Source organism: Centroberyx gerrardi, chromosome 18 (assembly GCF_048128805.1).
Source record: "Centroberyx gerrardi isolate f3 chromosome 18, fCenGer3.hap1.cur.20231027, whole genome shotgun sequence".
NCBI classification, from domain to species: Eukaryota; Metazoa; Chordata; class Actinopteri; order Beryciformes; family Berycidae; genus Centroberyx; species Centroberyx gerrardi.
Window position 1 is genome coordinate 24,092,970 of NC_136014.1, and position 20,861 is coordinate 24,113,830.

The window sequence follows — 20,861 nt, forward strand, 5'->3', positions numbered from 1 at the left end:
AGAATTCAAAAACTGGAAATCTCGAGCAACAGAAAAGCTCTTATCTCCAATCTATAAAGAAATTAAATGCTGGCTGAAGCAAAATCAGAGCTGTATGAATTTTTAATCATCTCATCTAAATCACTTGCTTATTTTATTGTTATTTGTTGGTCTTTCCATTTCTCCTTCTTTAAGTTATGCTTCATAATTGTATGTAACCTTGATATTTTCTTCCTTTTTCCTTTTTTTCTCTTTTTAAGAAAAGTCAACATCAGTTGCATCAACTTGTTTGTAACCAGTTGAAGTGGCACTATGTTCATTTGCATTGTCCCTATCAAACTAATAAATAAAATAAATAAAATTATTGAGAATGAAGGCTCTATCATTACTATGTGAATTAGGCTTCAAGTTTACATTTGAAAAGGAACAGAAAGTGAATTGAGCCCAACCCTGGTCTGTGGCTGAGTGTGTGTTGGTGTGCGCTTGGTTATGACGTGTCTGGGTTGTCTTCTGCAGGCTCGGGCGGGTCTTGCTGTCTGTACATGAAGGTGAGGAGGAACAGAGCCACGTCGTGGGAGCACCAGTAGGCCGTGTGCGAGGTCACCGCCGACCAATAGCGGCTCTCCACCAGGCCCTCCCGCAGCTCAAAGTCGATGCGTCGCTCCAACTCCACTGGAACACAACAGGAGAGAAGTTACAGATCATGACATCGCTGTGCCGTTTGTAGAGAAGCTGATGCTCATATTCAGCTATTTCTTCATGTACCGTATTTCCTCTAATATTGGCCCGGGCCTTTATTTACCTCAACTGCAGAGGGCACCAGGCCTTTATTGGAAGCAGGCTTATATTAGAGACAGGCCTTTATTTCTAATTCCCTCTGTTTGATAAGTATATTTGCTCATATTTTAGTACGAAGCCTCCTTGTTTTCTGATCTGCTTCTGTTGGGGTTCGTTAGGTAGACGTTTTTTTGTTACTGCAGTGCATTACGATAATTACGGTAATCGACGACGGCACGCTCCAGAGACTTCCGCCGGCCGAGCCGTCTTGTGGCACTTGTACGTTACTACAAACTACATTTACAAACAGGCAGCAGGAGTTTACCGGTATCCACCGTTGTTTGCATGTAAGCTGAAGCTAACTGAAGCTAACTGAACCTGGGCGCCGATGTGGCCGGATCACCGACCAGGAGCGCGGTGGAGAGGCAGCGGCGGAGAGAGGAGACGGACACGGTCCAGCCATATACTAGGTTTTGACCTAGTCTTGTTTCCTTTGTTTTTTCCCCCGGCCTGTATTTGAGGCCGGCCTTTATTTGTTTGTGTCGACCCCGCCCCCGGCCATTATCGGAGACCCGGCTTTTAATTGACTACAGGCCACTATTAGAGGATTTACGGTATTCTTAACTGGTATGAACACCAGAGAAGAAGAGGCAGACAAGGTCATCATGTTAAGCTAAATTACAGGGACTGGAATAAGATTTGTTGCTTACTTCTACCACAGGAGTAAATGTAATTATGATTAACTCTACTTACGCGAGGTGCTGTCCATGATAGCCGAGGTGGACTGGGACATGGCAGGCTCCACCTCCCTCCTCTCCTCCTCCTTCTGTTTCTCCTTCTCCTCGCTGTCTGTCGCCGTCGCTCCCTCTTCTCCCGATCCCGCGTTCTCCACCTCGGAGGCTCCGCCCTCTGAATCGGACGGCTCCTCCTCCACTCCGCCCACCTGGCCGCTGGAGCGGGAAAAGCGGGAAAACAGGATTCCTCCGATTCCTTTCCCGATACTCGCAGCACCTAAGGGAGGAGAGACCGCTAGTGACGGGTCTATTCACGTTATCGATCATTCATTCACTTGAACAATACTTTAAAGTGAACGTGTTGAATTGGTTGATGATACTATATGATTCGTTCGCAGCAATTCAGTTACTAGTATTTGGGTTAGTAGCTCAGTTGCTGTATTGGACGTGGTTTCACACTGAAAAAACTATTCAGTTTAGGAGTTCACTCTTGGTCAGTGAGCATTTAATCGGGTTTGGTTTTTAGATGTAAAAACCAGAACCAAGAACGCAAAAGCTGCTGAATCAAACTAATGCCCAGACGCTGCATGTTGGGTAGCCCCTATTCTGCCAAAAAGTTCAGTCTTTACAGATTTAAGTGAGTCCAAATTCATGCCAGTAGACGTAGTTTACTTTAAAGGAACGAAGGTGAATCAAACGAACCGGTCCTGAATCAGTTCACTACTGTCCAACAGCCTGAAAGAACCAAGTCAGTTAAAACAACTGTTCTTGTCACCACTAGAAACCACAGGGAAGAGACATAAGCCAACTACACAGTGTTTCCTCTGTGATTGGGGGTATTTTTAGTTTAGGTTCCACTTCTGTCCCTGTTTTGGTCCTATTTATGGTTTTGATTTGATTTGATTCAGGTGCCATGCAGTCTGTGTGAGTATAACAAACATATTCTTAAACAAACTCAGGCATCAGGAAAAGTATGTTGCTGTTTTTCCAAGCCTTCACAGATAGTAAAGTTTCCACATAGAATCCACCTTTTCTGCAGATCTCACCTCTTTCATAATCATCTAACCAAATAAAAATAAAAGCAGAAATTGAAGTCATTCTGTTGTAAAGCAAACTTCCCACCTCATCGTATAAAAAGAAAAGAACAGAAAATAAAATGAATTTAATTTTCAATTTCTCCCAAATTACATAACAGTTTCTATTCTGTATAAGACTGAACCTTCCTAGTACAAGTTGAAGTCCTTTTTTGTCTGGATACTGAATACAATTCTTATCACAACTAATATCATTAATCAAGAATACACCTGGTTTTTTTTTGTTTGGTTTTTTTAGATGGAAATTAAGCCTAGTTTAAGTCATACTGTTACTTTAATTTCTCATTCTCTGGCATGAACAGTAGCAGCTGAATGAACGCATAGGAAACATTCAGTAGGGAGCAAGTCCACAGTTTACTGCACAGTAACCATCCCCCTGCAGCCTGTCATCAGTTTAAAGTGCCCTTTAGAGTGCTGTTTAGTCTCCACTCCACATCTGATGCATAAAGGAAAAGTAACATCACGGCCCCACACTGTCAGTCCGGGAGACAAGAGGTAATTGCACTCTATTGATCTGTTTGGGCTGTGTTTTGCTGTCCACTGCTTGTCCTGCTACAATATCGGCTATGCAAGCAAATCCTGTCTCCCTCGGCTCAGATCAAGTCGTTCCTCGCAATATCTTTGTGGCTGTTTGTGGCCGAGGGGGGGATTTTAGTTTGGGTTTCAATCACAGTCCGTCACAGTTTAAGTCCTTGAGTTTGGCTTACAGAAGCTGGATACTTGGAGGAAAAACCCTTTAACATTTTTACACTGTTAGATATCATTCATTTGTGATGTTATTTTGTGATGAAGTGTTGTGATTTACTTTTTTGGTGAACCCACTTTCCCTCAACCTGCCTCATCTACTTCTACTTCAGTTTCCTACATTTCCCAGAATGCCCTTCAACAACCCCAGAGAAAGAGGGCTCTCTCTGCTGTATACATGTAGGTGGAGAGAGTTTTTTCAGTTGAGAAAAAAGTGAGAGTGGAGAGACAACGATGCAGTGGTGTTTTTTTCACATTACAAAAAAGTCGTCAAAGAGGGTGTTGCATTTCACAAGCTACAGGCGACAGATCTGCAAAGGTGGAAGCTGTGACTGCATTGCATTCTGGTCTATTTTGTGCTAACTGTGGGTGGAGAATTTGGTCTCTCTGCCTCCTCTACGATGGATTTCTCCCTGTGTTGAACGTCTCTTGATGCAAAATGGCGGCTCTAGAAAGAAGCCCTCGCTATCTATCTATCTGTCTGTCTGTCTGTCCTCCATAGGCCCATAACCCTCCCCCGTCTCCTCACCCATGATGCTGGCCTTGCCCAGGCTGGTGATGGACTCTCCGTAGTGCCGTCGGGCCTGGGGGGGCGAAGTGCAGGGGCTGGGGATGCTCTCTGAGTCCGACACCGACGCGCTCTCCTTCAGCGGGTTCAGCAGCGTGGGCCGGATCTGGTCGTACGGCGTCGGGCTGGTGGTGTTATACCTGCCAGGGCGACGGAAAAATCATTTCTACCTCTCTCTCTCTCTCCTCAGCTCTTATTTCATTTTCTGGCACTTCATCATCGCGCTCTATAATCATGCACCTGTCTTCTTCAAATAAATATTTACAGCTTTTCTTCCCGGCTCTCATTACTTTGCCTCACACTTTCCTATCGTACATGATCAGTCTATGGACACAGGAGCATTTTGTCAGATATATTGTCATCTATTGTGTTTCTGACCCTTGAACTCTTTACTATTGGTTGGTTATAATGTTGGTAAGGTGGAGATTTAAGTGGTAATCCGCAAGTTCAAGGCACTGCTGGGGTGTTTTTTGCATTGCACTTCCCAAGAAAACATGTCAAAAGTAATAGAAAAACACAGAAAAATGAGAGGAAAGAGAGACAGAGACAGAAACAGTATTTTGTCTGTTAGGCTCATATACTATAAAATGACATGACTGGTCTTACCAGTGTATTTGAACAGGTGAAATGTTGCTGTAGTGCTTTAAGACGAGGGGCTCCAATCTGTACGCCTGGAAATGAAAAAAAAAATACATGCTTACATAAAATACATACTTTTAATATGAATAAAAACACTGCAGTCGGGTGAAAATCTCAAAATTGCGTCAATTTATTTATTAATGTTTTTACTTGAACTAAAGAATTACACAGTCCTCTATTAGTAGGGAACATTTTTTAACACTTTAACAGTGTATGAAACCCATTTGTGAGACACACAAAAAATTACATGGCTGCCAATCTTGTCTGCCAATCAAAGTTTGTCTTAATTCTTAAGGTGATTGTTTGGTATGAGATTTTCACTCAACAACAGCAATAAGACACACACTTTCTCTCATTCACTACCATACTCTCAATTTATTTCCCATACTTGTTATTTATGCATTTTGATCTTTTTGTACCATTTGTTTTGATGTAATTTGTGTCATTGTTTGTCATCTTGATTTTTTCTCTGTCTCTCCCATAACATCTGTCTCTACTTGCTCTTGTCTTGAAGTAAAAATAATCCTTTCTATCTTTTTACCTCTGCTGTTATTTCCTTTCCAAGCACTTCTCTTGCAGGCTTTTGCTCTATTTTCTAGTTTTTGATGATCAAGGAATTGAAGGTTATTCTAATGTAAGTTGATCTGGATAAGAGCATCAGCTAAATGGCAAAAATGAATATAAAATATACCTATAAACTATAACTACCAGTTATAAATCTACTCCAAAGCCTAAGCACCTATAACACACGGTGGGTATTGTGGTGAAAGGCAGCTCACCACGGGGTCGGTGGGATGGAATATGTTGAACAGACGCTGGCAGATAGACGTGGGCAGGATGTGGTCCTGCACACCGTTGTTTCCTGGACGGATCCCTCGTAACGCCAAGAAAACAGCCAGAGGAGAGCCCATGCAGAAGAAGTTCTCTACCTGCAACACACACAGCAGCCTCCAGGTTAGAGAGGCAGGATTATGACTGGAAGGTCGCTGGTTTGAATCCCACACCCCTCCTTAATCATTTGAACTGGATCTTTTTCAAGATGCAGATCAGAAACGACAGTCGTTAAAACCTATGTTGTCATGTGATGCCGATGAGCGGAGGGTTGGTGGTTTGAGACACGCCACGGGCAAATGCTGAATAGGAAATGCTTGCCAGTGGCCTGTAACCATTGGTTACACATATACAGTAAAACACATGTCAACATTACCTTGAATTTCAAGGCTGGCACTGCTACAGACGAGGAGGTCTGCAAACCCTGGAACTGATCCTCCAAGTCCCTCAACCTGTAAGAGACATGGATATTATACTCAGATTATACACAATAAATATTACTTAAATTCTAGACAGCTATGTGCCTGTCAGGCTGTTTTAAACTTAAAGACTTTCATTCCAAAATAAGACATCCGCCATTTGAAAAGCACTTGAGCCCTATTCACATGGGACTAGTATTATGTGGGTCTGTGTCATTAAATGCACTGGATACAGTTGTATAAGGTCAAGATTTTACAATTTGTCCCCTTCTGATTTACAAAGTAAAACTTGACGTTTGTGCTGAAAATGCATTCTCAACCTTCCTCTATCGATTCCACTACTGCCTCCATTTTTCATTACAGGAGGAAGACAGCAATCGCACGCCAAAAACAAATTACGGCTGAAATTACAGTTCGATTTGGGCGCTGTTAGTATTATCAGGGGAGCCTTGCCTTCACCAAAATACAGGAGCTAATTTGTGCTGGAATTTTGACTTTCTAAAATACAGACATAGCAGATTCGCGTGGGATTAAAATCACCAACAATCTCCACAATGATTGCAGCTCACTGGATGTCCCGAGGGAATATTAGTCCCATGTGAATAGGGCTTTAGTCTGACAAAATGATTCTCGTCATGTAAATAAAACTTACTAGTAAATATTACCAAAGTTATTACCTATGTTAAGACCTCTGCTTACAAAATAGCAACATTTAAAAGGATTACAAGTACCTTTGAAATCTTCAATAAAATAGATTTGGACTTTCTTGAATGAAACTCCCATCAGCAGTCAGAATAACGAGTGCTGCGGTACCTGAGTCGCGTCAGTCTCAGTTGCTCCTGCAGGTGGCGCTCCTCGTGGCTCGGCCAGCGGGCCTCCGTCTCCTCCGGGTCCGGCGCCTCTTGATGATGAAAGCGCACCGGGTCCCAGCCCGTCATGATGTCGAAGGTGATGACGCAGCCCAGCGAGTGCGACACGATGGAAACCTTCCCGTTCTCCTCGAACTCGGGATTCCGCGAGCAGAAGAGCGTGTAGAGACGATTCAGCTCCAGAGTCAGACCCCTGGTGATCTGCACACACACACACACACACACACACACACACACAGGCACACACACACACTCCTCAAATCAGCTTACTGTTTGATTGGCGATGTGCTCTGTGAAGAAGCCTAACCATCTGACCATCTTAATTTTGGGTACGTTTCATGCAGAAAATGACTTGTAGATGTAAAAATAAGCCTTTATTTTACTTTTTAAAGTGTATACAAAAACTACAAAAGTTAACATTTCTTTCACAGCCTCCAAATACATGCTAAACTTGTTTGACTGCCTCATACTTTGCATGAAAATTTCAGTCCTTGAAGCCAAGTTTCTATGCAGCGGTGCAGTGTTGCAGAAGTGGCCAGATCCAACACACACTAATGCAAATAAGTGAATTATTTACTTCAGTTGTAACTTTTTTTGAATCGAGTTTAATTTATTTAAATAGATTTGTTTCATTGTCTCAATTAAATAATCTAATGTTTCCAAATCAAGGCAGTACCATTATTCAGTGTTATGCAAACCAGCTGAGCCAGGACTGAGTCTGGTTTTAATACATTACTTCTGACTGGAGGAGCTGACTACAGGCTCATGAGACTCGCATCCCCAAAATGCCACCGATGTGACAGGAACAAACTACGGCAGAACGGCTGCGAGAACACAGAAGTAGGTTGCATCTATTTCTTTATCTGCTGTACCAGAGCAGAGAATAGAGAGGGAAAGAGAGAGAGAGAGAGAGAGAGAGAGAGAGAGAGAGAGAGAGACGGGAAGGAGTCTCACCTCGTCTCTGTACAGAGGGCTGGTGTAGTACATGATGTCCATGGCGCTGCTGTTCAGCATGTCTCTGAGACCTCGCACTTTGTCTGGGGTGATGGAGTCCACTGTGTCTGCAGGAACAACACACACACACACACACACACACACACACACACAGCATCAAACACAGTCAGCAGATACTCCAAAAACGTAATATATCACAAATATAATCCCCCCCCATGATTTATGGAATGGGAAAAATAGAGTATATCTCTAGTATACACATTTATTATCATGTTTTCAATCTTGATGATAGATGCCATTTTCTTGTGAAATATTGAATATTCCCTCCCTGTAGGCTTCTTCCAATAATCAATCAAATAAAATAGCCTGATAAAGGAAAATGAAAATCATCGCTCAGCATGTTTAAGCGTGCAACGAGGGCATGGCTTTGTTTCGGTCTGCTCTGGTCGAGAGCCAGAAAGTTTGGGGAAGCCTGGTACCTCCGTCCAGAGCCAGTTTGGACCTCCACTCCACAGGAAGGAACTCCACGTGCTCCGTGGTGCGATCGGAGAAATGCTTCTCCTCCATCTTCCTGGCAGCGTCTCTCATCCTGCACACCAGCCAAGACAACAACTCAGTAACACTCAGTGTTATTCTTCTTCCCCGTCTCCAACCTCCAGAAGAGTTATCGTAAACTAAAACTAAAACTAAAACTAAAACTAAGACATAAACTAGGTGTTCAAAAACTGAAATATAAATAAAAACGAGACTTTTTTTTTGTCTTTTTATGTGCAGGGTAAAAAAATGAATGAAAGAATGAATTTTGGGAAGAGAATTTTCGTCCATTTTTACTGAATGCTAATTGAAAAATTTATGTAAATAAATTTTTAAAAAAAAGATTTTGCTCTTCTATTATAATACCTCCTACCACCCCTACCAAAAATACTACAACTAGAAATGAAACTAAATAAAAACTAAACAAAAACTGCCAAAGCCACACTGACAACTAACTAAAACTAAACTGAAACTCAAATAAAAATTGAAAACTATATAAAAATAAAAATCGAATCTAAAACTCCTGATACCCCTGCCCTCGAGGTCCCCCCACCCTCCCGTTCACTCACATGCTGGTGTTCCTGATGATGCGGCCCTGGTCCATCTTCTGGCCGATGCCGTGGACCACGAAGACGATGTGCGTGGTTTCGGGCGGCGTGTCCTCGGGCGCCGCCTCCTCCACGTACCCCCGGTGGAGACGGGTCCCGCTGCTGGAGGCTGGGGACGCAGGAGGGAGCATCACTATCTGAGCTGATACTGCATGTATACCAGTAATGTGTCTAAGTTTAGTCAGGGTTCTCACACTGTCAGAAATAAAGGTGCAGACTTGTATAGCCCCAGCGACAAAAGGTACAACTCTGGACCTTTTTTTTTCATGGCTATGGCCTTGATGTAAAATTCCCTGACTTTTTAATAACTTTCCACAACAGATGCTGCGTTCCATTCAGAGTTGGAGGTCAGAAATTTTGCATTCCTAGTAGGAAAAATGCAGTGGAATGGCCCTTTAAGTCAGAAATGCCAAATATAATTGACACTGCATTAGCGGTTGCCTGGGTAACAGTATTTTACACAAAACTTAAATCTTGAGGGCGTCCATGTTTCTTCCCTGTTTTTTCCGAGCTGGACCACTGGAACGCACGGGGGTCAGAGGTCGGAAATTTCAACTGAGAACTTCCGACGTCAGACTTTGAAAGTCAGTCTGCTTCTATATGACCCACTAATCCTTCATGGTTTGTTAATGCTGTTTTTCAGCTCAGAAAAGCTGTAAATCAGTAACCGGTCTTGTTTCCACTGCAGTTTGGCTTACTGCGGTGAAGTGGCCACACAAGCTGAAAACCACCGTCTAATGCAATGACTGTGTGTCACAAGTTGTAAAATACAGTCTGGTATATTCCTGTGAATTCCCTTATTTGTAAAATTCCCTGATATTCCATGACTTGCCCAGAGAACTGATCAAATTCCCTGTCCTTGATCAGTAGGAATCCTGTTTAGTCTACTGTCACATTCTACTTCTTCGTCTGCACTATAGGTTTGGACTTTCACCTAGTGTGTCAATCCTGCATTGATGCATTGACTGGCTGTCTTGTGACGTGTCAGCACTGATTAACCAGGTCAAATTCCTTGTGAATTCCTTGTATTTAGCAAAACAAAGCAAACAAATAACACAAGATAACAAATAACAAATCTATTGTGTATCATGAAGAGAGATAGATCATGGCCTCTAGTACTGGAAAACGCAAAATACTGTATAAAAATGTAAAAAAAGGGCCAATCTCAAAAATAATACCAAGGCACACTTTTTGCAGTGAAAAATATTTAAAAGCCTTTGTTATATTGGCTTACATTGATGACTAGAGATACATTACATTACAGGGAGTCACATCTTCATGATCTAACTCCCTGGTTCCCAAGAGCACCTTTTTTGACACCAGCAACTTCAATTTTCATGGACAGTGTCGCGCTCTTTGTGTCTTCTCAAATCTACTGTGTGCCGCTGTTGATCCACGTACCTTTGGAGAAGCCCAGTTTCTGCGTGACGGTGCGTGCGATCTTGGAGGTGGTGGCGTCGCTGTACAGATACACCTCATCCACGCTGTGCCAGTCCACATGGCTCCGGCTCAGCTTCAGACTGTGGATCGCTGGGAGAGAGGCGCAGGGCGGTGATTAACACACAGCGACATAATTCATCCAACTTAATTAAAACAAACACTGTCTCTGGAGATTTTATAACTCCCATTTCCCCCTGATGGTGTGTGTGTATATGTGTGTGTGTGTGTGTGTGTGTCTGTGTGTGTGTGTGTGTGCATGAAACTCCATTGCATTGAAGTCTATTTTGCCCTCCACCTCCTCTCCTCTCAGGTGAGCTTCTGCACGTCCTTTTGGTTCAGCTGTAGTCAGCTAAAATAGGATCACCTGACTTGTTTTGTGGTCCTGTTCTGAATGGCAGGGGTACCCCCCCAACACACACACACACACACACACACACTCACCTATTTACCCTCTCACCTCCACCTCCAACCTCTCTCTACCTGCCTCTCTCTTTACCTCTCTCTCTTCTTACCTCTCCATCTGTCTCTCTCACACACACTCATTTCCACACACACACATCTCTAACTCTGTCACACACACACGTCTTCCCAACTAACACACACACCTCTCTCTCGCAGTCTAATTTCTCACACACGTATTATAAACACCCGCACAAATTAACGCACACCTCTAACTCAGTCTATTTTCTCCCTCACATACATCCCACATCCCTCTCTCTCTCTCTCTCTCTCTCTCTCGCACACACACACACACAGTCACACCATCCCCCCCTACCGTCCTTGCTGTCCACCGTTGTGGTCACCGCCTCCATCTCGTAGGTGTCCCTCATCTGTTGCCCCCGGAAACGGGCGAGATGCTCCAGCTCGATGAGGTCGCTCTCGTCCTCCTCCAGGGGAAGCCAGGTGCCGTCGATGAACCACTGACCCCGCATCACAGGAATACGGTCTTGTTCTGCGGGACACGACGTGACGTTTATGACACCGTTTAAAAAGATTTAAAAGTTTAGGCTTGGTTTAACGGCACATCCCATACAGAAGATTAAAAAAGCACTTTAAAAAAGAGAGAGGAAAAAAGAGATGCAAACTGTGCGAGTGAGACAAAAAAAACCAAACAGACGGGCCATTCTAAAAATGTCTCATCCTGAAAGAAAAAAGTGAAACTAACAACAAGATGACAAACAGAGACACAAGTGAGTCAGTAGGAACTGAGTTCTATCAAAAACAAAACAAGGAGGAGAATCGTATGAAAACAGCAAAAAAATGGGAGGATGTTTACTGTAACATTGCTCTGCTGAGGGATAGATTTTGTACAGATAGGTCTTCAACACTAGTACTGACTGTTCTACTACTGTTATTATTAGTAGTATTATTAGTAATAGTTGTAGCAGTAGTAGTGGTAGTAGTAGTAGTAGTAGTAGTATTAACAGTAGTATTTAAACCTTATTTAACAAGGCAGATTGACTATGTATAGCAACATTACGGCAATGGTCTGAGGAAATAGCTGCAGGGGGAGGGACAGTTACACACACACACACACACACACACACACACACCTGCAAGCTGCCCAGTACATTTACTGCTGGCCACAATACATTTACTGAGCAGTTCCAGCAAAGCACTCAGGGATTAAATGTCTGGCTCAAGGGCACATCAACTTTTATAATTAGTAGTAGTGGGAGGAGAAGTAGCAGTAATAGTTGTAGTAGTTGTAGTAGTAGTGGTACTGGTGGTAATAGTGGTACTAGTAGCGCTTTTTAATTATTAGTAGATGTGGTAGCAGAGGACGTAACAGTAGTAGTAGTAATAGTAGTAATAGTGGAAATAGTAGTAGCCTACTTTTTAATTAGTAGTAGTCACAGTAATAGTAGGTGTAGTAATTGTAGGCTAGTAGTAGTAATAGTAGCAATAGTATTACTAGTAATAGTAGCAGTGGTGGTGGTAGTATTAGTAGTGGTAGTAGAGGTGGTAATAGTAGCAGTAGTACTGTTTAATTAATAGTAGTAGTAGTAGAAGCAATAGTAGTAGTACTAGTACTGGTAGTGATAGTTGTGATAGTAGTGGTGGTAGTAGTAACAACACTTGTAAGAGTAATGGTAGTATTAGTAATAGTAGTGGTAGTAATAGTGGTGATAGTAGTGGAGATAGTAGTAACAGTAGTAGCATTAGTAAGAATAACGCTAGTAATAGTCTAGTAGCCTATCATAAACAATATGACATAAACAATATTCATGCTCACGGTTCCAGTACACCGGGTAGCACTCCTTCTCCTTGACGTCCACTTCATAGAGCCCCCCTCTGACACACACAGCCTCCACGTTGATGCTGATGCCGTCCAGGTCCCTCCTCTCCTCGGACACCGAGCCCCGCTCCCGCCCGCCCCGCTGCACCGCCGGCTCCGCCTGGACACTTCCCCCGTCTGCCGCGCTCTCCGGCTGGACCTCGGACCCGGCGGCCTCCCCCTCGGCCTCGGTGGGACCGCTGGGGCGTTTGACCTTGTCGGGGTTTAACTCGCAGAATCTCCGGTAGACGACCTCGATTTTTAAAGAGTCGTGTCCGACAAATGGCTTCCACGTCCGCTTGTCTTCTTTGTAAAACCACCGGACCTCCTCCGGCCCCAGCTCCGTGACGACTTCACCCCGGTGCCTGGAGCCGTTAGACCGGTTCCGTTTCTTGGTGGTGACATTCCCGTCACTTTCGGTGTAGTTTGGGTCGATGTCCAGATACGCTGATCCCGAATATTCTTCCTCCACCAGGCCCAGCATCATGCCATCCTGGGATAACCGGTGGTGGTCCCCTCGTAACAGCGGCAGGTGTCTGTCCAAGCCGGGCTGCACCGGGTCCATCTCCCCGGGAATAACGGTCTCTCCCATCGGGTCCTCGTCGTAGCAGGACACAAACACATCATTTGCCATATCCCAGTCATTACTGCTGACAGAGTTATTCTCCGAGCTCTGTTGGCGGACAGTCGATTTATCCTTTAAATTGCTCATGACTTCGCCCCCGAAATAATGTACTCATCTAATAAATCATCTAATAAAACATTAGTTATGATGTCCCTACCATCAGGCTACCATGGATACCAGATTAACGGTTTCTTTCTCCCAACTGGTAACATCTGTACGCCGATTCTGCCCTGACCCCGACAAAATATCTTAACATTATACGGCTTAAAAACATTAGCCGACACATTTTAAACGACCCATTTCCCCCTGCTTCTCTACCTGTTCACGGTTCATGCCCATTTTAAGCGAATTACTGCTGGAGAAATCAATGGACGGTAGGCTGGTAGCTTTAGTTGCTCCACCGCTGTCAATGCACCCAGAATAAAAATACGACTTCCGGTAAAAGTGTTCACAATAAATCCCTTATTGACGAATTATTGAAACAGATTTAACAGATTTTAGAAGTACCAACGACAAAATAAATCATATATTTAAAGACGAATATGTATTGAATGAATACACAAGTGTTGCTGTTTTTTCAATATGTCCTTTTCACTGCATAATCAAGATTATACTCACATGTATGCTTTTATTTTGAAGGCAAAATCAAATGATTTCCGGCAATATTCTAGCTCTCTCTCTGGCTAGCTTGACGCAGTTAGGTGCTCCTCCCAAAAGGAGTAAAATGCGCATTAAAATATATCGAGCGCACAGGCTACCGTAGTCCCATCAAGGAAGTGCCTGTCATGGCAGTCATGGATGTTGTTTATACGCGGATTATAGTTTAATTGGCTTATTCTTCAACATAAACGATAGGAAATGGCAGCTGTGTTCCTGGTGACTTTATATGAGTATTCACCTCTGTTTTACATCAGTGTCGTATCGTTATGTTTTGTTGTTACCGCCGCCATGGTACTCGGCTGGTAAGTAGTGTGAGATACTAGCTTAGCTACTGTCATAGCAACAACAGCTGTTCATCTCCTGATACTATGCATTGAGTTAACATATTCCAGACGTGTGTCCCTCAGGTTGGTAGACTTAGACCCCTTACATTCACGTTGTTTTTCCTATACTTTTCATTTTGTTTTTACGCCTTGGTAGTTAGACTACATTATCACCTCGAAAGTAAACCAGACAGTTACCAATCCACAGGATCTACTGTAGCTATCCCTGATGCTAATACCCTGATAGAGGGTATGTCATTAGAGTTATGGAGTGGGCATCTCCCATCACAGATGCTAGGTTGACTTAGGCATATGAAGATATGCCTAATATCTTAATATATCCAGAAGATGCCCAGACCCCCCACTCCACACACACACACACACCCTCAGCACTGATCAGAACTAAACTCATTAGCACTACCATGTGTCTACACTTACACATAATGTCTAACCTCACCATTGGTCTTAACAACAGCAGGCCAGCGGGACGGCTGATCCTGCTGGCTTGACATGATCCATTCATAACATGCGTGTCACAAGTGCTAAAGTGGTCAAAATGAAGATGACAGTCAAATGAAACCTAGTGACTCACTTTGATCAGAGACTCTACAGAGTCCACAGAATGTAATTTTCTAATTCACAGGCCCACAAAGACTCAAATTTCTTAGACCAATGCTTTAAACAGGTATGAGATGAAATAAGTTTGTGTTTATGCATAAATATAGGGGAACACTTTATTAACACAGAGACAGCAGGATGGCTTAGTGGCTTTTGTCTTGTTAGGAATTCAAGAGACGAGAACAATGAAGGATGTACTTTCTTCTGAGCTCCCTGTCACCGCTGCCTCACTCTGCCTCCTATCCTGCAGGTTTGGGTTTGATGTCCCAGTGATCCTGCGCAGCTCTGATGAGGCCGAGTCTGTCCTGCCGGCCCCAGAGAAGCGAATGGTTCAGGTGACCAATCCATTCGCCCTGGAGATGGGATCTGGGCTGGCGTCTGTCACCGGTGAGAGCAGTCACCATCGATAATTCAGTACCGTAATGAAGAGGGGAGGTGATAGGCAAGTGGTTAGAGAAGTGAGCCTGAGGTTGGAGGGTTGCTGGTGCAAAGCCCAGTGTGAAAACTGTGGCAGGGGAGCTGAATGTGTAACTATCATTGAGGTTTCCTTGAGCAAGGCATTTAACCCCCACCTGTCCTAGTGGCCAACAGGTAGAAGACTGTGGTTGTACTGTGTAGCTCGTACATATGGATGTCTGTACCTGAATGAGTGTAAAGTAGGGTTAAAAAAAAGAATTTACATGGTCAGTAAATCTTCCCTGGATAGATAAAGGTAAAAAAACACCAATATATGATATTATTTCTGTTATAGAGCAAGCTGCATCCATGTGATGTTATAAAATCTACTAATTTCCTAGACTATGACCCACGCTTTAAAATGGATGCTGTTCTGTTTGAATGAACAATAGCAATAGTAGAATCTGTGTTTCCTGGCCTCATATTTTAATACAGTGATTCTAATACATTTTGACTTGCAACTTATCGTCTTTCAGTGGAATCGAATCATGATGATATGAAGATATTGTGATTTTGTGACATAATTCTGCTATCTAAATTGATGATAACAAGCAAATTTTATTTAAAAACTCTGACAAAATGAGGTATGAAACAGTTTAAGGAATAGGCTGTTATTTGAGAATTTCAGTTTTGTTTGACATCACACCTAACATTACCATTCGGTTCAATGGGATGAACATTCATTTGTTTATTTAACATGTGATTTTGCATACGTGAGCCATAACGTGGTTGCAGTCCTCAAAGACTAACGCCTACTTGCAGCCCCCTTTTGCAGGCATAAATAAGCGGAATGGTGAACTTTGACACCAACTGTCCCGCCCTGTGTGTACCTATCATTTATATACAGAAGTATCCTTTGCGGTATTATTCATAACAGTTACAACCCCTCCCCTTCCAGACGGCGTGTCTCTGATGCCTTGCTGCCTGGAGCCCTGTGTGCTGAGCTGTTTCTGGGGCTGTGGGGTTGGCGCCCTGCAGGGGGCGCTGCAGGCCCACCAGCACGGCCCCAGGCTCAGCACCCCGCTGCACTTCCAGGAGGCCCTGCACTTCCACTTCCACCACTGCCAGAGCTTCCAGTATCCTTTTCAATACGAGCAAAGATGTGCAAGAAACAAGGTTATTTGTATGTTATAATATGTAGGATTGAAACCACAGATACTTAAAGGGGAATGCCGCCCATTTTCAATAGTAAAATATGTTTTTCTCTACTCTTTGGGGAGTGCTGTGGTCAGTGTGATCAAAGTTTGAATCGGTTGTAGAGCCAGAACTGCGAGGCCCAACTGGGTCAGGTCACATTCAGTTTACATACCTCGGATGCTAATTTTGGCATGCCTCCTTTTCATTACAATGCAGTGTCAATGGAAGTTTGGATCTATTGCTGTCTTTCATTCAGAGTTGGAGGTCGGAAATTGTAATGGAACGGCCTTTCAAGTCAGAATTCTGAGTAGGAAACTCAGATGCAGTTATCTGATGTCACGTCAACATGGCTGCATACTCTATAAATGCTACACAGCATTACTTTTAATATATTTATAACCCTCAAAACACACTTAAGCACAGTTGCCAGCATTGCATGACCTTAAATCCATCAAAACACCTGTGTGGTAAACGGTTAAACATTTGAAAGTTGCACTTACAGCTGCTAACATTTTCTGCTAGCTCACTCACTAATGTTGCCAAATATGCGTCTCCAAGCGACCAAATGGAATATGTGTCATTCTCATCATCGCGTGCATAATACATATTCATGACCCAGGTTTTGTTGTCGGTTAATATACATTGTTCCCAAAGCGGCTCCGTATGTTCCGTCCCTTGACCAAACCCTCAGTGTCGGCAGTGAGGACAGAGAGGAGCGTCACACGGAGATGCCCGCTGACCAGGGGATCACAGATTTTGGTCCGTTGCCAAGGGAACGCTACCCACTGGTGGCTGTGCTGACGCTGGCAGAGCCAGAGGCCAGGGAGGCGTACAACATCGTGGGTCCCAGTAACAACTTACACTGGATAGGAATGTAGTTGTAAATAAAAATCATGAGTAGTAGAAAACCTGAGATCCCATCGTGGAATACAATATTTTGAAACTTTTCAAAACCCTTTAATGATGTTAAATTGATACTGATACCACAAATCAGTACAATATGGATACGTATCATTTTTCAATGCCCCTTCTCATCCGTAGCAGTGTAAATGTTTTCTGATATATTCAAACTGCTTGTAGTTTTCCCTTCAATAACACAATAGAATGAATAGAATAGAATAGAATGATCTTTATTGTCATTATACTCAGGTACAATGAAATTTCGCCTGGCTTTTCTCGGTGTAGTTAAAATAAAATATAAATAAAAGCAATAGTAAAAGCAGTAATAGCAGCATAGTATTACAAAAGACTTGTGCAAGTACAACTTAAAAATAAAAGGCACTAGTTAAATTAAATTTACACATTTACAAATTTACAAAGGTTGAATGTTATAAATATTAATAAATAGATGTTAAATCTTTGTGTTTATAAATACACACATTGACCTCAACCTCTCACTACATTACAATGATGTGATTTGTTTCCTGCTGTGCAATCTTCCTGTCCCGGAGTTTGTAATGTATTGTTTTTTTCTTCTGGGGTGAGATGTTTTTATAAGCACTTGAGGGTTTCTCTGTCTCACTAGTTTGTATCTCTTCTCTTGTATCTCTTGTTGGTTTTTAATTAAACCAACAAACCTGAACTCATTACCCTCTGTTGTCCCTGTTTCAGGTGGCCAGTGTCACAGTTGTTCATGTTCCTGATGACAAATACAGCCTTTCTGCACGGATCCTGTTTCAGTACCTTCTCACATCACAAGGGAACATGTTCGAGTTAAAGGTACGTCACATTTCGGTTGAAACAGTCGCTCGGTTTATCTCGTAAATTCACACATCATGTAAGTGTCGCTGATTGGAAGTGTTGATTATAGCTGACAGAGGTGTGGTTCTATATAAAGCTGTAATGATTCAAAGAACACTCTGATTTGTTAAAAACTGGTAAATAAGAATAGAGTCCAGTGTGGTTCTTAAAAAGATTCCTTTAATCGTGCTGACTTGGAACGTGTCAGGCTTTCTTAAAGGGTTCTTTACAGCAGTGGTTCTCAATGTGGGGTCCGGGGACCGCCAGGGGTCCTTGAGGGGTTTCCAGGTGGTCCCCAGCCAATTGATGAATTGTTAAACTTCAGCATTATTTCATTTACAAGAAGTTAACACAATCAGAGAATGTAGAAGAATGACTGTTTTGATCATAGTTTCTGTTATCTCTCTACCTACAACACAGACAGTCATGGAATTCTGGACAAAATCATATCTGACAATAAAAATATTCTCAGATTTGGGTCCGAGAGACAAAATCTCATCAAATGGGGGTCCGTGGCTGTAATTTGTGCTAAATTAGGGGTCCTTGATATGAAAAAGGATGAGAATCACTGCTTTACAGAACCAAATAGGGTTCTGCTGCTGTGACAGCCTAAAGAACCAGATACATAGATTGATAGATTGATAGATTGGCTGATTGCTAAACGAACAACACAATGACATGGGAAACATCTGTCCTGCAGCCTCTCTTCATGTCTGCGGAAAGCGGTGGTTCGTCTGAGTCTCCTGACCCAAACCTGAGCGCCGAACCCCCAGAACCGCAGGACGGGGAACCCAGCGGAGGTGAAGAGAGTCCAGGGACAGAGGAGGAGGAGGAGGAGGAGGAGGAGGAGGAGGAGGAGGAGGACTGGTCTGAGGGGAAGGGCAGAGACTGTGTGGTTTGTCAGAACGCAGCGGTGAACCGGGTGCTGCTGCCCTGCAGACACGCCTGCGTGTGTGACAGCTGCGTGTCGCACTTCCAGCACTGTCCCATCTGCAGGGCCTTCGTCCTGGAGTCCTTCGCCCTGACGCAGGGAGCGGCCGCAGAAGAAGAATGAGTCCGCAGAAGAAGAATGAGTCCATGTGCTGCGGGGATCATGTACAGTGAGCCGGTCATTACTGTAAAATAAGCCCCGACAGGGTGATTCAAGACCCGAGGCGACATATTGATTTTGAAATTATTTTATAACAAGCTAAAGTAATTAACAAGCTTCCACTGAAAAGACAGTTCTGCAGGACTGTAACCATGGCAACATCTGTAGCTAGCATCCATGCTGTTCAGCCTCTAACCAGCAATCAAAAGTTTTGTGCTCTCCGAATAAATTAAAAGTAACACTGGAAACTTTTTTCCAGTGTTCCATGTTTATAACCTCGGTTAGACGTCGGTTTATTAGAAATCAACAAAATTGGCCGGACGTGTTGAAGTGATATAATTAGATGTGAAACAGAATGTGTTCATTGGTCAATCAGAATTAAGCATTCAAAAAAAGTATTAATAATTTCTAATCAAATTAACTAGTAACACCTTGTGCCAAAAAGACATTACTCATTGGTTAGTGCAGGCAGACACTCAGCTAACTGAGGTTAGAAACACAGAAGATTTTTCAAACTTTACTCTTAATTTAATCAGAGAACACAAAGCTTTTGATGCTGGTGGCGATCTTAATGGATTTGTTAACGTTTCTATGGTTACAGTTCTGCTGAACTACTTTTTTGGGCAAAAGCGCAGGATTGTTAGCTTTAGGGACAGAATACTGTATGATATTCACTAATTACAACTTTGTAGTTGTGACATAACACACTTGAAAGTCAATTTGAAAGTAATTGAAGTTGTTTTCATGTTTGTAAAGAATGTAGATAAGAGAGTTTTCTTATATTGTCATGTACAGATTATTTATGTATACTCCACAGAGTGAAATGTTTTAGTTTTTAGAATCTGTTCACACAAGTTGAACTGTGTCTTACCTCTTCTACAGGACCGCAGTATTTATTCAGCATAGATCCTAATCAAATTCTGCGCAAATAAGGGTGACAATTCACTATGAGCTGCCTGGAAGTATGAAGTGTTAAAATGAGTTTGACGTGCATTTATTATAGTGACTCATAATATAGAGAATGTCATACTTCCTGACAAGAGTGCCAGTAATTATAAGAACTGTCATACTGCATACTGGAAATTAGGGTTTGACCGATACAGGTTTTTCAAGGCTGATACTGATATTTTGGAGTCTTTATTTTTGTACTGGAGCTGCAGATCGCCAGTATTTTGCACCAGTATTCAAGATCTTTGCATTTAACCCTTTTTATGCTCAAAAAAGTGGGCATAGTATTCAGTATTTTATTCTCCTTAGGATGGAAAAGCCTCTGAAACGGTATTTAGAGCATCATGGGACACTAAAACTCTCCACTAAAGCCCAGACTAATGAAATTATTTTAGGTGGGCCAGCACCTATTCAATGGTATCTTATGTATAAATGAAGAATTAATTGACAAAGAATATTATTGAACAATTAAATGAAAAAAATAATGCAAAGAAAATGGCATTTTATGTAACTGCTGTGGACCAGACATGACGATATCTGATATTTATGTCAATATCAGCCCAATATATCTGTTAAACCCTACTGGAAATAACACTTTTATTTACCGCAGAATAAGAAAAAAATACTCACATTTTTGGGTATGAAATAAAACTCCTTGACCTCATCTCTACCAAGGCTGCCAATACTTCCGGAAAACATTTTCACAACTTTTTTTTTTCATATGTTTTTGTAGCACTGTTGATTATAAAAGAACAACAGACTGATGAAGAGTGAGTTTTAAGTTATAAGGTTTTAT

At 42.5% G+C, this 20,861-nt stretch overlaps 2 protein-coding genes across 2 annotated transcripts; one reads left to right on the forward strand and one right to left on the reverse strand.

The window, feature by feature from the left end:
- Nucleotides 1-184: 184 nt before the first annotated feature.
- ddhd1b (DDHD domain containing 1b) lies at nucleotides 185-13,180 on the reverse strand. Its single transcript, XM_071904441.2, has 13 exons — nucleotides 12,427-13,180; nucleotides 10,966-11,142; nucleotides 10,152-10,280; nucleotides 8,712-8,859; nucleotides 8,088-8,197; nucleotides 7,609-7,715; nucleotides 6,599-6,855; nucleotides 5,743-5,818; nucleotides 5,315-5,464; nucleotides 4,503-4,567; nucleotides 3,858-4,036; nucleotides 1,510-1,767; nucleotides 185-651 (listed from the first exon to the last, which is right to left on the reverse strand). Exons 1-13 carry the CDS (start codon nucleotides 13,178-13,180, stop codon nucleotides 467-469), a joined length of 2,595 nt encoding a protein of 864 aa, XP_071760542.2. The 3' UTR covers nucleotides 185-466.
- A 690-nt stretch (nucleotides 13,181-13,870) lies between these two features.
- cgrrf1 (cell growth regulator with ring finger domain 1) lies at nucleotides 13,871-20,856 on the forward strand. The gene is made up of 6 exons (XM_071904442.2): nucleotides 13,871-14,055; nucleotides 14,945-15,081; nucleotides 16,049-16,226; nucleotides 16,979-17,126; nucleotides 17,899-18,006; nucleotides 18,728-20,856. Exons 1-6 carry the CDS (start codon nucleotides 13,952-13,954, stop codon nucleotides 19,079-19,081), a joined length of 1,029 nt encoding a protein of 342 aa, XP_071760543.2. The 5' UTR covers nucleotides 13,871-13,951; the 3' UTR covers nucleotides 19,082-20,856.
- Nucleotides 20,857-20,861: the final 5 nt, after the last annotated feature.

Excerpts from the sequence above, each read along its gene's own strand:
- ddhd1b (XM_071904441.2), bottom strand. The coding sequence starts at position 13,180 with ATGAGCAATTTAAAGGATAAATCGACTGTCCGCCAACAGAGCTCGGAG. Across the intron at positions 6,856-7,608 it reads GCCCTCTGTACAGAGACGAG|ATCACCAGGGGTCTGACTCT; the intron begins GTGAGACTCCTT and ends GTGTGTGTGCAG. Across the intron at positions 652-1,509 it reads TATCATGGACAGCACCTCGC|TGGAGTTGGAGCGACGCATC; the intron begins GTAAGTAGAGTT and ends GTTGTGTTCCAG.
- cgrrf1 (XM_071904442.2), top strand. The coding sequence starts at position 13,952 with ATGGCAGCTGTGTTCCTGGTGACTTTATATGAGTATTCACCTCTGTTT. Across the intron at positions 14,056-14,944 it reads GCCGCCATGGTACTCGGCTG|GTTTGGGTTTGATGTCCCAG; the intron begins GTAAGTAGTGTG and ends CCTATCCTGCAG. Across the intron at positions 17,127-17,898 it reads CCAGGGAGGCGTACAACATC|GTGGCCAGTGTCACAGTTGT; the intron begins GTGGGTCCCAGT and ends TCCCTGTTTCAG.